The sequence below is a fragment of the Colossoma macropomum genome, unplaced genomic scaffold (genome assembly GCF_904425465.1).
Source record: "Colossoma macropomum unplaced genomic scaffold, Colossoma_macropomum, whole genome shotgun sequence".
Taxonomy (NCBI): domain Eukaryota; kingdom Metazoa; phylum Chordata; class Actinopteri; order Characiformes; family Serrasalmidae; genus Colossoma; species Colossoma macropomum.
The window spans coordinates 14,128,441-14,140,831 of NW_023494797.1; the positions used below are offsets into that span (position 1 = coordinate 14,128,441).

At 37.9% G+C, this 12,391-nt stretch overlaps 1 protein-coding gene across 1 annotated transcript in view; it reads right to left on the reverse strand.

Annotated features, from left to right (window-relative positions):
• The window catches only part of ppip5k1a (diphosphoinositol pentakisphosphate kinase 1a), a 55,519-nt gene that overhangs the window by 22,635 nt on the left and 20,493 nt on the right, over nt 1-12,391 (reverse strand). Inside the window, 14 exon segments of the mRNA XM_036584368.1 lie at nt 1,394-1,519; nt 3,615-3,708; nt 3,952-4,092; nt 5,048-5,161; nt 5,844-5,951; nt 6,043-6,157; nt 6,341-6,468; nt 7,566-7,789; nt 8,111-8,252; nt 9,039-9,065; nt 9,067-9,222; nt 9,362-9,483; nt 11,439-11,564; nt 11,686-11,771. Coding sequence (XP_036440261.1) covers nt 1,394-1,519; nt 3,615-3,708; nt 3,952-4,092; nt 5,048-5,161; nt 5,844-5,951; nt 6,043-6,157; nt 6,341-6,468; nt 7,566-7,789; nt 8,111-8,252; nt 9,039-9,065; nt 9,067-9,222; nt 9,362-9,483; nt 11,439-11,564; nt 11,686-11,771 — 1,709 coding nt within the window.

A 12,391-nucleotide genomic window follows, 5' to 3' on the forward strand; every position in this document is an offset into this window, starting at 1 on the left:
TACAGAGTTTAACACATTGGAGACAAGTATAACACAAAACAGGCACAGGCCACATTTTATGCTTTATTTTTTTCTCCCCAGTATGATAAATTCAGTACATAATTCAGTTCTCTGTAGAGAAGGAGTACTTATGTTCATAGAGAAAATCAACAAAACGTCATTTCACCAGGGGCGCCCAACCAAAGGACACATATGTATATAAACGACCGTATGCCACAGATGCTGCAGATAAAGACTAGGTCCAAAAATACTGAAGTATTTCTTTAACTATAAAGTAGAAGCCAGAGGATAAGTATGAACTTACATGACGTGACTTGCTATTTAAAGGGGAAGTCCACAGATTTTTCAAAATTAGGACGCAGAATTGAACTGTTAAAATATAAAGTCTTTCAGAATGTTTTGATGTGAAATGCTCAGTTCTAGAAAAACTTACTGAATCAAAACTGTTCATAGTGGTGATGATGGGAACCAGACATCTGACGCTCCCTTCCAGAAAGCTATTACATGATAGGGTTACGAATATGCTGCCTGATGCCTGAAACACAGTTTGATAAGCTTTTGGATTAAAACACAATTTTTAAAATACATTTATGTGCAGTTTGTTGTACAGCAAAGTCGTACCCAACGAGAACTTTTTACACATAACAATTCAGATCACACATACATGCAATGGTTGTGTTGAATAACAAATAAAATATATTTGCATTGTAGACACTGCAACCCCTGGTTCCTATCATCACCACTGTAAAGGAACTGGATTTCACATCAGACCACACTAAATTACCCTTTTTTTTTTTACATCTCATTTACTGAATTAACAAGTAATTTTGAAAAATTGGCGGATTTTCCCTATAATTAAGTAACCCTTGTATTGTAACAGCAACATTGGACAAAGAAATATAAAGTGAAAATGCTGGGATGAATCAGTGTACACTGAAGACACGAACATGCCAAGACAATGAATGGCGAGTGCACAGATTCCATGAGCTGCTAAACAAAGGACAATAATGAAGAGACCATGACAACAAGATGACCCTACACATTTCATGTGAGCAGGAAACGGAGACTTTGTGATATGATGAGGACTATCTCCCTACTAAAAACAATTTCTTTACAGTTCCCTCTTACAGGGATCATCCAGTCAATACAGGTAATGTTGCTAACAATAAATGAAAGCAAACAGCCACCAATTAGCATTATGAAAACAACACCATGCTAAAAACTAGTGGCTACAGGCTTAAAATCACAGTCAGCAACATTAGCATTAACACTACAGCTGAGCTTCTCTTTTAACTAGGCTTAAGATGGAAGTGCCCTGACCTAAGAGTCTCTAACCACAGCACTCCCTCACTGACTCTTGGGGAAAAATAGAATAGCTCATCGGAGCACATACCGTCTTTATAGGTCAGACTGCCCGAGGAGAATTTTTTGCGGTGTGTGCGGGCGTAGTCCTGCAGGTTGGGGGCACTAGAGGACCCCCCGAGGACAGTGGTGCTGAAGAGCCCTGCACATTGAGAGCCTGTGGAGGGGGGTTAGAGCACTACATTAGTTCTCACTACAAACACATGCTGTTATTCAGATTTAGCTTTACATACAGCATCAATTACCATGAAAGTAAGTGGGTAATTAAAGCACCTCATATTAAAGCACCTCATATTAAAGCATATTAAAAAAAAGGCTTTATGAGCAATTTAAAAAGGTATTTAGATGAACAAAACATACAACTACAGATGATAAACATTATTTCACATTGCTGGTTTATGTAACAACCTACAAAAGGACAATACAGTCTACAGGTATGGGCAGAGCAATTTAGACAAAGGCCAAACCCAACTGGCATCTAACACACTGTTCATGTTTGTTTTAGCCGTCATCAACCTCAGTACCACATTTTAGTCTATATAAAACATGAAAGTGAACGCCTTATGCATGAATAATGGTTATTGCCATTAATTCATGGAGACACTCTGTACTGCACACACTACACTACGTTAGTTCTCACTACAAACTTTGATAAACATCCTTTCACATTCTAGAGAACATGCTATTACTTTGTTAACTTGATTGAAAAACTAGTTCATCACAGGTCCATATTTAATTTGGTATTAATCACACAGTTAACTTATTTCTTTAATATTAATCACATTCACATAACTTGCACTACAGTAACTGTCATGGCTCGGAGCTGTGAAAGTCTACTGCTGCATTTATTATGGTGGATCTCAAGTGTGTCATCATTTCTTTGACAAAAAAACACATCATATGGCTTTTATTGTTTTCAAAATATTGGCTTTTGCAACACTATCAAAGACATAAATTAGCTTCTAACAAATCACTAAAATGTTCTTACTGTGAACATCCTGACCAATCACAGATGCTCCAGATGTGTTTCTGTGGGTGTTTAGATGAACGAAGTGTTACACATTTTTCAAATTAAAGGGGCTTTCTGGCCTAAAATTAGAGTTTAAGGTGCTTTTTGCTGTGTTACGTAGTATTCTGTAGTGCAGCATAATATCCCTCAGCCTGTCTGGTTTAATAGAATTTACTATTTTGTACTGTTTTTATGTTTTAGTTCATTAATGTTTTCTCACTACGTTATCCAGCATGCATTATACAACCACTGGAATTCCCTCTGGTGTCAACCCATCCTAACTGCATACAACAAATTCAACCAGCTAGCATTAGTGTAACTCATCACACATAATCATGAAGAAAAACAAAACCAGTTATGTCTTTATTCAGCACAAAATGGACACCAGAGACACATTTTAACCATTTCAGCCGAAGAAAAGAGCCAAACTGAGGTAAGATATCTAGACAGCCAGCTACACTGTAAACTTTTAACTTGTTCTCCTGATCTGATGAATCATTTGTGTAGTTTGAGTAATCCATTATCTCCACTGTGATGATGATTTGAAGACGATTGCTACAGTTATACAGCTGCAATAAGATATTTGGCTTCCTAGCCGTAACATTACCTATCTGCCTTTGCAAGCTAACTGGGGACAAAAACTAAGTCAAAAGAAAAAAGCCTGTCCCCAAAAATCAACCCCATGGCAACTGTAGTTTTCCAAAAGTCCCTTTCATCTTCAAAACACATCATCAGGAGGTGTTTCCTAATCTGCAGCACTGCTGAAGAATAAGAGTAGCATGTTTTCAACAGATGTAGCCAAGAGTTAAGCTTTTCTATTTTGGCCAGGGTGTTTCTTTAACTTGGGGCAATATTTGACCACTTAAGTCACATTAAGAATTCACTTATGTCTTTTTAATATACTGTCAGCTTTAACATCACAATGTGTTGTAATATAATTGCAATATGGAAATTTGTTCAGCACTAAAAACAACCAAGTTAACATCAGTGGACTCTACAGAGATCCAAGGACACACCAAGGACAAAACACCACCCATCTCCCAGACAGTTCCTGAGTCTGAGATGTCTTCCTAACTGACGTACTACACACTATTTAGGGTTTTGACTAATCACTTTTCCACCTACTTTACGTCAGTGAAGGAGTCATTATGCGTCTGGATCTAGGCAGTGTTTTTCTTGACAGAAGGGACAGAGAGGCAGGGCAGTGTGGATGGTTGAGACAAACAAGACACATGATACCCACCTAATCCACTCTGCTTCATCTCTGGAGACTGACGTGAGCAGGAGGGGAAGAGGCGATGGCTGCCTGCTTTAGAGGACGCGCTTTCTGACAGGACCTGCAACAAAACACAGGCGCATAAACCCTTAAGCACAGACCCGTAAAACCAAGTCTAATTCAGTCACCCTGACATCATATAGATCACTATCTGGTCAAGGGTCAGTGTAAGAGCAGTTGCAATGCAACTGTATCACAGCCAGTGTAAACATGTCTGGCCAGTGTATAGAGCAGTGCAGATAAGAGTACATTTGCATTAGTAGATTGATAAAGCTGGATTTGCATGATGGACACTGAGCCGCACCTCCATGGAACCAGTCTTGCGGTTTCGGATCAGAGGGGATCTGCGCTGAGTGCTGACTGATTCGGACAGAGGCAAGGCCCGGTCCGGCTCGTCCCGCACAAGGTTCTCCAAGCTGCCAGGGTCGGGCTGCTTCTGGTCATTCTAAATCAATTAAAAACACCACCACACACAAACACGCAAATACAGAGGCACCAGTTAAAGGTGATATAGCGAAAATTTAATATTGCAATATATGAACGCATAATATCTCGATATTTAAGACAAAATGCATCAAAAAAATTTAATTGAACATTAAAATTTTAATTGAATATGTAAAAAAATAAACTATTAAAGAATGAACAGGAAGAAACTGATGAAAAATAATTACTAAAATATGAGTTACTAGGCTGTTCATGCAATTACCATTGTTTACATTGTTGTTGTTTACAGACTCCCTTTAATAAGTCTACATCTGTTTGTAAATGATACATTAGCATTCAATTATTAATGTAAATGATACATTAGCATTCAAAAGACTGAAATCACTAATCAAATTTTCAAATTTTCAATAATATAAAAAGAAACATGCTGTGGATATGTCTATAAAATTATTCTAATGTGTTAGTCCAGTGCAACTTTATAGGTTTAAAATAATTAGTAGGACTGCTGGAAAAGTCAAGCTCAAATCTCAAAGCAGGCAAAAAAATTAAAATAAATATTGTTTGCAGTAAATAATTTGTCATTTATTAACTTCTTGTTAACAGAATTCGTGACATACTGAATGAAACATGCAAAAATACCTTTTGGGGAATAGTTTGTAATATTTAAAGCCACAATGTATAATAAATAATTACACATAAATTAACAAACTTTTAATATGCCTAGTGATATCAAGCTTTTAAACGCTAATGTACATGAAGTTGTTTGGCATTCTAGTACTGACGACAGTCATGATGTGCTCAGAAAAATATATTGTGACACTATTTATCGCAAAATCGCTAACATATTTCCGTATTTGCACACTTAAAGCACCAAAATGTCATCCACAAATCATGTTGTGCAACACAATTATTCAATATTAGCACAATTCCACAGTAACGGTGCAGGAAGAGCTCACCTCAGAAGAAGCAGGGCGAAAGCCGAAGCCCATCGGTGCATTCTCCTCCTCACACACTTTAACCCCTGGGCTAAAATGCAGTTCCACGTGAAAACGCTCCTCTGATGAGGGGTCCTCCATTAACAAAAAAGAAGAAAAGAAATTCAACCATTTATTCTCAATGTACATCCACAACTTAAGCCTTAAGCTAAAGTCCATCTTTGGAATCACACTGACCCATGCTGTATAACAGGAAGAGTTCAGTGAAAAATGTAACTCCCTTTAACCTAAATGCAGTCAATCGGCCAAGACATGACTGGTGTCTGAAGTTTGCTTCTTTAGTTTGGTGCTGGGACTACAAGGCTAATGTAGTTAAAATGCAATGGAAATCTATGGCCACCAGTTAACATTGTGCAAACTGAACGCTATCATCACATGCTTGCCTTAAACTGTGTCAAGCTGTGAAGCTGACAAAAGTATGTTGCACAGCTAAAAACAGTCATAGCAGCCATCTGAACACCTGGAGTTTGTGTACTTTTGTCCATATTTAGAGATAATAGTATGTCCTACAGTATCAGAAACTACATAAGCAGGTATATCTGTGATTACTCAATTAACTTGTTAGCTACATTGGCCTTGCAGCTCCAGTACAAAAGTTCAGATAACAAAAATCATAAGATTGACTGCATTTGGAGTAATAAATCATGCAAATTATTTCACTGAACAGAATACCAGATGAACCAGCGGAGAGCCTGAGTGCTGTTTCCTCAGTGTGTTGTGAAGAGGTTGTGCAGCATTTAGGGAAAACACCACATACCTTGTTGTTGTCCTCATACAGCATGATGACTATCTGAGTCATGTAGTTGAGTTCAGAGACTGCACTCAGATAGTCCATGGCTCTTTTCCACTGCTGGTCCTTCTCCTCCTGCAAATGGGCCAAAAGCTCAGTCAGTTAGGCAGCCATGTATGCATGAAGTCTAACTGTGCTTCTATCTCGAGATGGTTGTAGTGCTTACGTCCAGCAGGCCTCCATAACGGAAGATGCTGAGCAGGGAGTGGACGTGACTTTCGCTGGTGAAGTACAGCCGCGTCCGCACGTGCCTGCCAGGGGACAGTACACCACGGGAATACCTGTGACAGGAGGACATATCTGAGCATGAACATCCCACACAAAAAGAAAATATATAATTCAATTTTGGATGATAATGTACTGTCTCTGTGTTTTTTTTGTCTAACATAAGTCCTGTGAGGACTATGCCATTAGAGAGAGAGAGAGAGAGAGAGAGAGAGAGAGAGAGAGAGAGAAAAACTTACAATGGATGGAGCTTGTTAACAGACTCGTCCTCGTGGGTTCTCTGCAGGTCCAGCTGGATCTTTCTGACCAGTGGCAGACAGTAGGCATAGGCTATGTCCAATTTCTCTACCTTGTTAATGCCATATTCCTGCACAGATACAGCAAAATGAGCAAATCACATTTAAGTAAAAACACATATTTGAGAGAATACAAGCTAAAAATATAGTAATAATAATAAAGTTTGTGCAGTGCTGTCAAAAATACTTTGCTTTGGAGAGACACTTTTTTTGGAGAGTTCACTGAAGATGTCAACTAACATTCAACTAAGTATTTATTAAATGCAATTAAACTTTAAATATGTATTAGTAAATCTAATCCTAAACCTTATCCCAACCCTAACGTTGTTGAGAATCCACAGAGCATCTCTAGATAATCCATAGGGGACTATCAAAATAAAAAAGTGACTATAACCACAGGTCTGTACATTTTGCAAACGCAAGGCATTAGGGTGTAAAAATACATCAGTGCATCAATATGCACCAATCTGTGAGCAGTGATTATACTGCATTGATATTGCAATGTTAGAATTCATCATAACTGATTAAAGTAATATTCAATAAAGTATGCACTCAATTTTTGGCCAAAATAAAATACTTGAAAAAATTAAAAAATTAAAAAAAATGTTATCATATCTATTGTATCTATGTTATCTACCTATATTTCACTACTGTGTAAATTGTGTCTACAATCACATTTGTAAACTCAGTGTTTAATAAAAATAAATAAATAGATTGAAATCAACTAAAATTAAATCATGATGAAATTTAAGATTTTGTGACGCACTGAATGGTTTCCTAAAGAATCTTAATAAAATCAAATGACTGTGAGGTCAGAGATTTACACTCCTACAAGACACACAGCTAATAAGAACAACAGACCTTATTCACTACTATCTTCCTACATTTTTTTCTTAAATTTGTTATTGAGAAAAATGTAAGAAAAAGTCTGCGCCAGATTCATGACGTGTTCCTGAACTGCAGAATTGTTCGCACCTTTGTGCTTTTGAGTGTGCATAGATTCTGTTCTTACCCAAGAACAAATCCCAAATAAGAAAATATTGGTAAATGTCAGAATCTTCATGAAAACTGCAAAAGTGTGTGTAAGAAATTTCTTCTTAAGAAGGCTTGGTGAATGAGGCTCAATGCCACCACTTTAACCCTGTCTGGCTTGGACATGCGTGTGTACCTGCGGTATAACAATGTCAGCCAGAGCTCGGGACAGTGTGAACAGCTCCAGCGTGTCCTCCAGGCCCAGAGAGCTGTTGTGCTGCACGTCATACTTCACACAGTCATAAATATCTGGGATCTTGCTGATGTCGTATCGGCCACTCTTCATGCGGAAGTCCCTCTCCAGTTTGGACCAGCGCTGCAGCATCAGCTCTAGAGTCTCACTGTGGTATAGCTGCAAATCTGATAAGTAGAAAAAAAACAACAATGAATTGACTCAAATCAAACTGATTTGAACTGAACAGTATGATCTTCATCGCCCCTAATGGGAAATGTATGCTCTTGTCAAAGAACCAAGCACATTCACACTTGCCCAAAATCACATAGTCATACATGCACTCATGAGTCATTCTAAGCTCTTTAGTTCAGTTTATTGTTCAGTTTGAACAGTAATCCTTAGCTGGCTTTAGGCCTATGTGTTTTTAAAGCAGAACATATAATGTGGAGTATTTAAGCTTGTTATTAAAGGGATATGTGTCAATCAGAAGAAATCAGGGGAGTAACCTGCAGATTTGGGATCTTCCAGTCTCTTGCGGATTTGTGAAGTGAGGCTCTGGACGAGACTGTAGACTTTATCACATGTGCTCACAGGATTCTCAACTGCCCTCATAGAGTTCACCAGAGAGGTGCTGCACGTTGGAGCAAGCTGAGCAGGAAAATAAAATCAATATACATGTAAATCCTGTTTAGCTATTTATAACACACTGGATAGGACTATACACAGCACAATTATTCACAATCTTTTACATACGAACAAGGCTTGTCAAAAGTTTGTGGACACCTTAGCTTCTTTAGAAACTTTGCTTTGATCTTCACTGTTACTTTTCAGTTTAGTAAGGAAAAACATATGAAATACATGACAGCTATACTACAGCGCAAATATTTGGAGTCACTTGCCACAACAATTTTTAGCTATTTGCCAAAACGTATTTTTAAATGTTTTATTCAATATTTCAAGAATTCTATGAACAAGAATGGAATTAAGCGATAAAAAATACCGTAATTATCTAGTTACCTTAATTTTTTGACAAGTTATCTGCCTTAAGATTTGATTTCCACTTGTGATACATGGATATTACTTGTGAAATAATGAAAATTAATTTTAAAAGGTGGTTTAAACACCTGAAAGGTTTGAGCACTGATGAGTGCTGACATCACAACAAAGATATAAAATGGGAGGGGCTTAGCATAATCGCAGAGGTAGGGATTTTGTTAATTGTTCAGTTTTGTAGTATTTACAAAGTGAAACTGCAAAATTGAAACAGCTTTCTATTTAATATATTAAATAATGGCAGACTGACAAATAAAACGCTGTATTCGCAATAAAAACATCTTGAAAACATTTTTAAAAGCTAACTAAAGTAGCAATGTATTATATTGGTGATTGTTGACGTCATCTGGCAGGTCTGAGCCTGGTTTTCAGCAAGTTCACCTTTTCAAAGTCTTCCTCACTGAAAGAGCTGATCTTTCTGCATGATCTCATGAAGCCTGGCCTTGACGCGGTGCTGACAGCCACTCAAAGAATCTATGTCGTTATCCAGCAGGCCGTTCATGTTGGCACTCTTTACCATCTGCACCAGGATGGGTGTCAGCTCACCCTCCAGCGCCAACAAACCCTGCCAGGAACACCACAAAGATCAGTTACCATGACCTCCGTCAACTCTGCACATAGACAAAGTATACCCAAACACACCCTTATACACACACACACACCCTTCTTAGTTAATCTGAACGGTGCAGGTATTTGAGTGGTACCTTGGCAAAAGCAGCTGCTGTCATTTGCACCCTGCCCTCATCAGAGGCATAGATTTTGAGGTCATGGCGATAGGTGCTGTGGAGCCGAAGCAGGCCGCAGCCAGGGAAACCAGCGTAATCTCCTGAACATACAAACAACAGGACATCATAGTTGTACATTAAAGGAAGACCCAGACAAATACAAGTCTTGTCCATGCATTAGTACATCACCTAGACCACAAACCCACTTATCATACAAATTACTGCAGAGGTTCTACAGCACACACAGAGAATTTAAAAGGGAATGTGAATATCACTCTCCTGTATCTCACCCCTACATGTGTAACTTTGATAACAGATAGTAATTATTTAAAACTTTCTGCCCATTTGTGATCAAATGACATCAGCCAAGACAAATGCTATTAATAAAAAAAATCTATATTGATTAAAAATTACAGTGAGTTCATTAACCCATAATCATAATTCAGTAAAAGATCTATGCAAAGACCCAGCAGTACCGTCTGCACCCTGAGAAATTTGCCTACAACACTTTAGGGCTGAGCAACATGCATAAATATGTATATCTCAATATCTTTAGCCTTTCTGCGATAACTGATATACAGTGGCATGCAAACGTTTGGGCACCCCGGTCAGATAATGTTTTGTTGAGTTTCTGAGTGAAAAAAACTGAACAAGTCCTCTACAGGGAACTTAAATGTGGCATTTTTCTGCAAATTCTAGTGCACAACTTCTACTTATTTGCTGGGTTTAACATACTGGAACATAAATAAAATGTGCCATAACTTTTGCACAGGCCACATTTTATGCTTTTTTTTCCCCCAAATATGTTACATTTAGCAAATGAACAGAAATTGTGCATTAAAATGTGAAAAAGTGTATTTTCTGTTAGAGGATGCGTAAACTTATTTTCACGTAAAAAATCAACGAAGCAGGTCATATGACTGGGGTGCCCACACTTTTGCACACCACTGTATCTTGCTATGCATGCATTGTTACTGAAATGTCTCATTTGGCAATGAGAAGAGCCACAAGTAGAGCGAAACAAAGCAGTGAAATGAACCCTGGTGTTAAAGACACTCATTAGCATAAAATGCCTATAAAACACATATAAGATATGAAAAATATGCACATATTGAGGCACATTAAGATCACTGTGATATTTACGGTGTTGCTTAATTTTGTATCACCAAAAAAAAAACAAAAAAGAAAAAACAAAAAAGGAAAACAAAACAGGTATATCATTTATGGACTGCTGTGAAGAAACTGGCCATTAAATTAATATGAAAAGACATGATATAAGCTCAATATTCAGATCATAATCAATATTTGCAAATAATCAGAATATGTGTCAGTACTTTATTAATGAGTTTTGTATTTACAGTAAGAGGAATATGGGGTGTTAACAGGACTAGAAAAGTGAACATAAAGCTGAAGCATTAGGCTAAAGCATTCTCCTCTCTGGGTTTGGTGTCACTCAATCTAATCTTGGCCGTGTTGCAGTAAAGGCAGTCAGCGCTGCGGCATGAGAGACGTGAGAACAATGAGTGAAGCGATTTCCACGGGACACGAGAGAAGCACATGAGGCACGTCCTTAACCAAGAGGGTGGGGGAATAAAAAAGGAGGGAAGAGAGAGACAGAGAGAAAGAAAGAAAGAAAGAAAGAAAGAATAAAATGTGAAAAATTGAAATAAAAAGAAAGAAAGAAAAACAAAGAACGAAAAATGTGAAAACTGAAATAAAAAGAAAGGAAGAAAGAATTAAATGTGGAGAGAGAAATGAAAGAAAGAAAGAAAGAAAGAAAGAAACAGAAAATGGAGGACAAAAGAAATAAACTTGGGAAAATAGAAATAGAAATAGAAATAGAAATAGAAAGAATGAATGAAAGAAAGAACAAGATTGAGAAAAGTGAGGAAAGTCAAAAACAGAAATAAAAAGAAAGGAAGAAAGAAAGAAAGAAAGAAAGAAACAAACAAACAAACAAAGGAACTATGAAAGAGGAGTAAGAAGGCCCAGTATGAACAAAGTAAAAGTCCTGAGGAAGGACAGGATGAAACTCCAGCCTGCTCTCAGTCTGCACCTTGTCCTCCGGGGTACATGCAGCGGAAAGCTCTGCCTAGTTCCTCCGCCTGCACACGGCCTGCAGGGGTCAGCTCACCCCCCCACTTCAAAACCAGCAGCAAGGACGGACCATCCTTACGTGTGTCTGCAGATCAAATAAACAACAGCATCATGTTACAAACCCATTACACAACGTTTCTCGAACACTGGATGAATCTATAGCAACAAAAACAGAGTGCACACGTTATTAATGATTCCTCATTTACCTTCCTCTTCACTGGAAGTCTTAGGTCGTCCATGGGGAAGATAAGTCAACTGCACTTTCCTATTGATCCCAGAGAAATGCCCATACCTGACAACAAAACAAACACACAACATTTAGATGAAGAAGAAAGTGGAAATCCAGAAACACAGTCGTACAGCATAAGCAGAAAAACAACACAGCATGGTTCCCAAGCAAAGCAGTGCCATTCTGAATCGTCACTGGTAGAGCTATAATATCTGAAATGTGGTCCAAACTCAAATAAAGTCTGGGAACTTTCTGTTTGAGCCCAGCCCAACTCACTGCATCAGCTTTTGAGTCCAAAAGGTCAACAAAATTCTGTCTGAAACTGACCCAAACCGACCCATCATCACCCAAAGTACCAAATAACACCTGACATTTCTGTTGATGGTGCCGGTTATATTACTGTACACTCTTAAAAAAGATGGTTCTTCAAGGGTTCTTTAGACAAGAAAATGGTTCCATATAGTACCATGAACACTCAAAGAACCCTTTGCATGATTTAAGGGTTATCTGAATCATGAAAGGCTTCTTCAGATTGATGGAGAATGTGCTGTAGATGGTTCTATACAACCTTTTTAAAATGTGTTCTATATAGCACCAAAAAGGGTTTCAATATTGTTATAAGCCAAAGAATCATTTACTATATAGAACCCTTTTTGCTGAAAGAGTAGTGACAACAGCCTTCA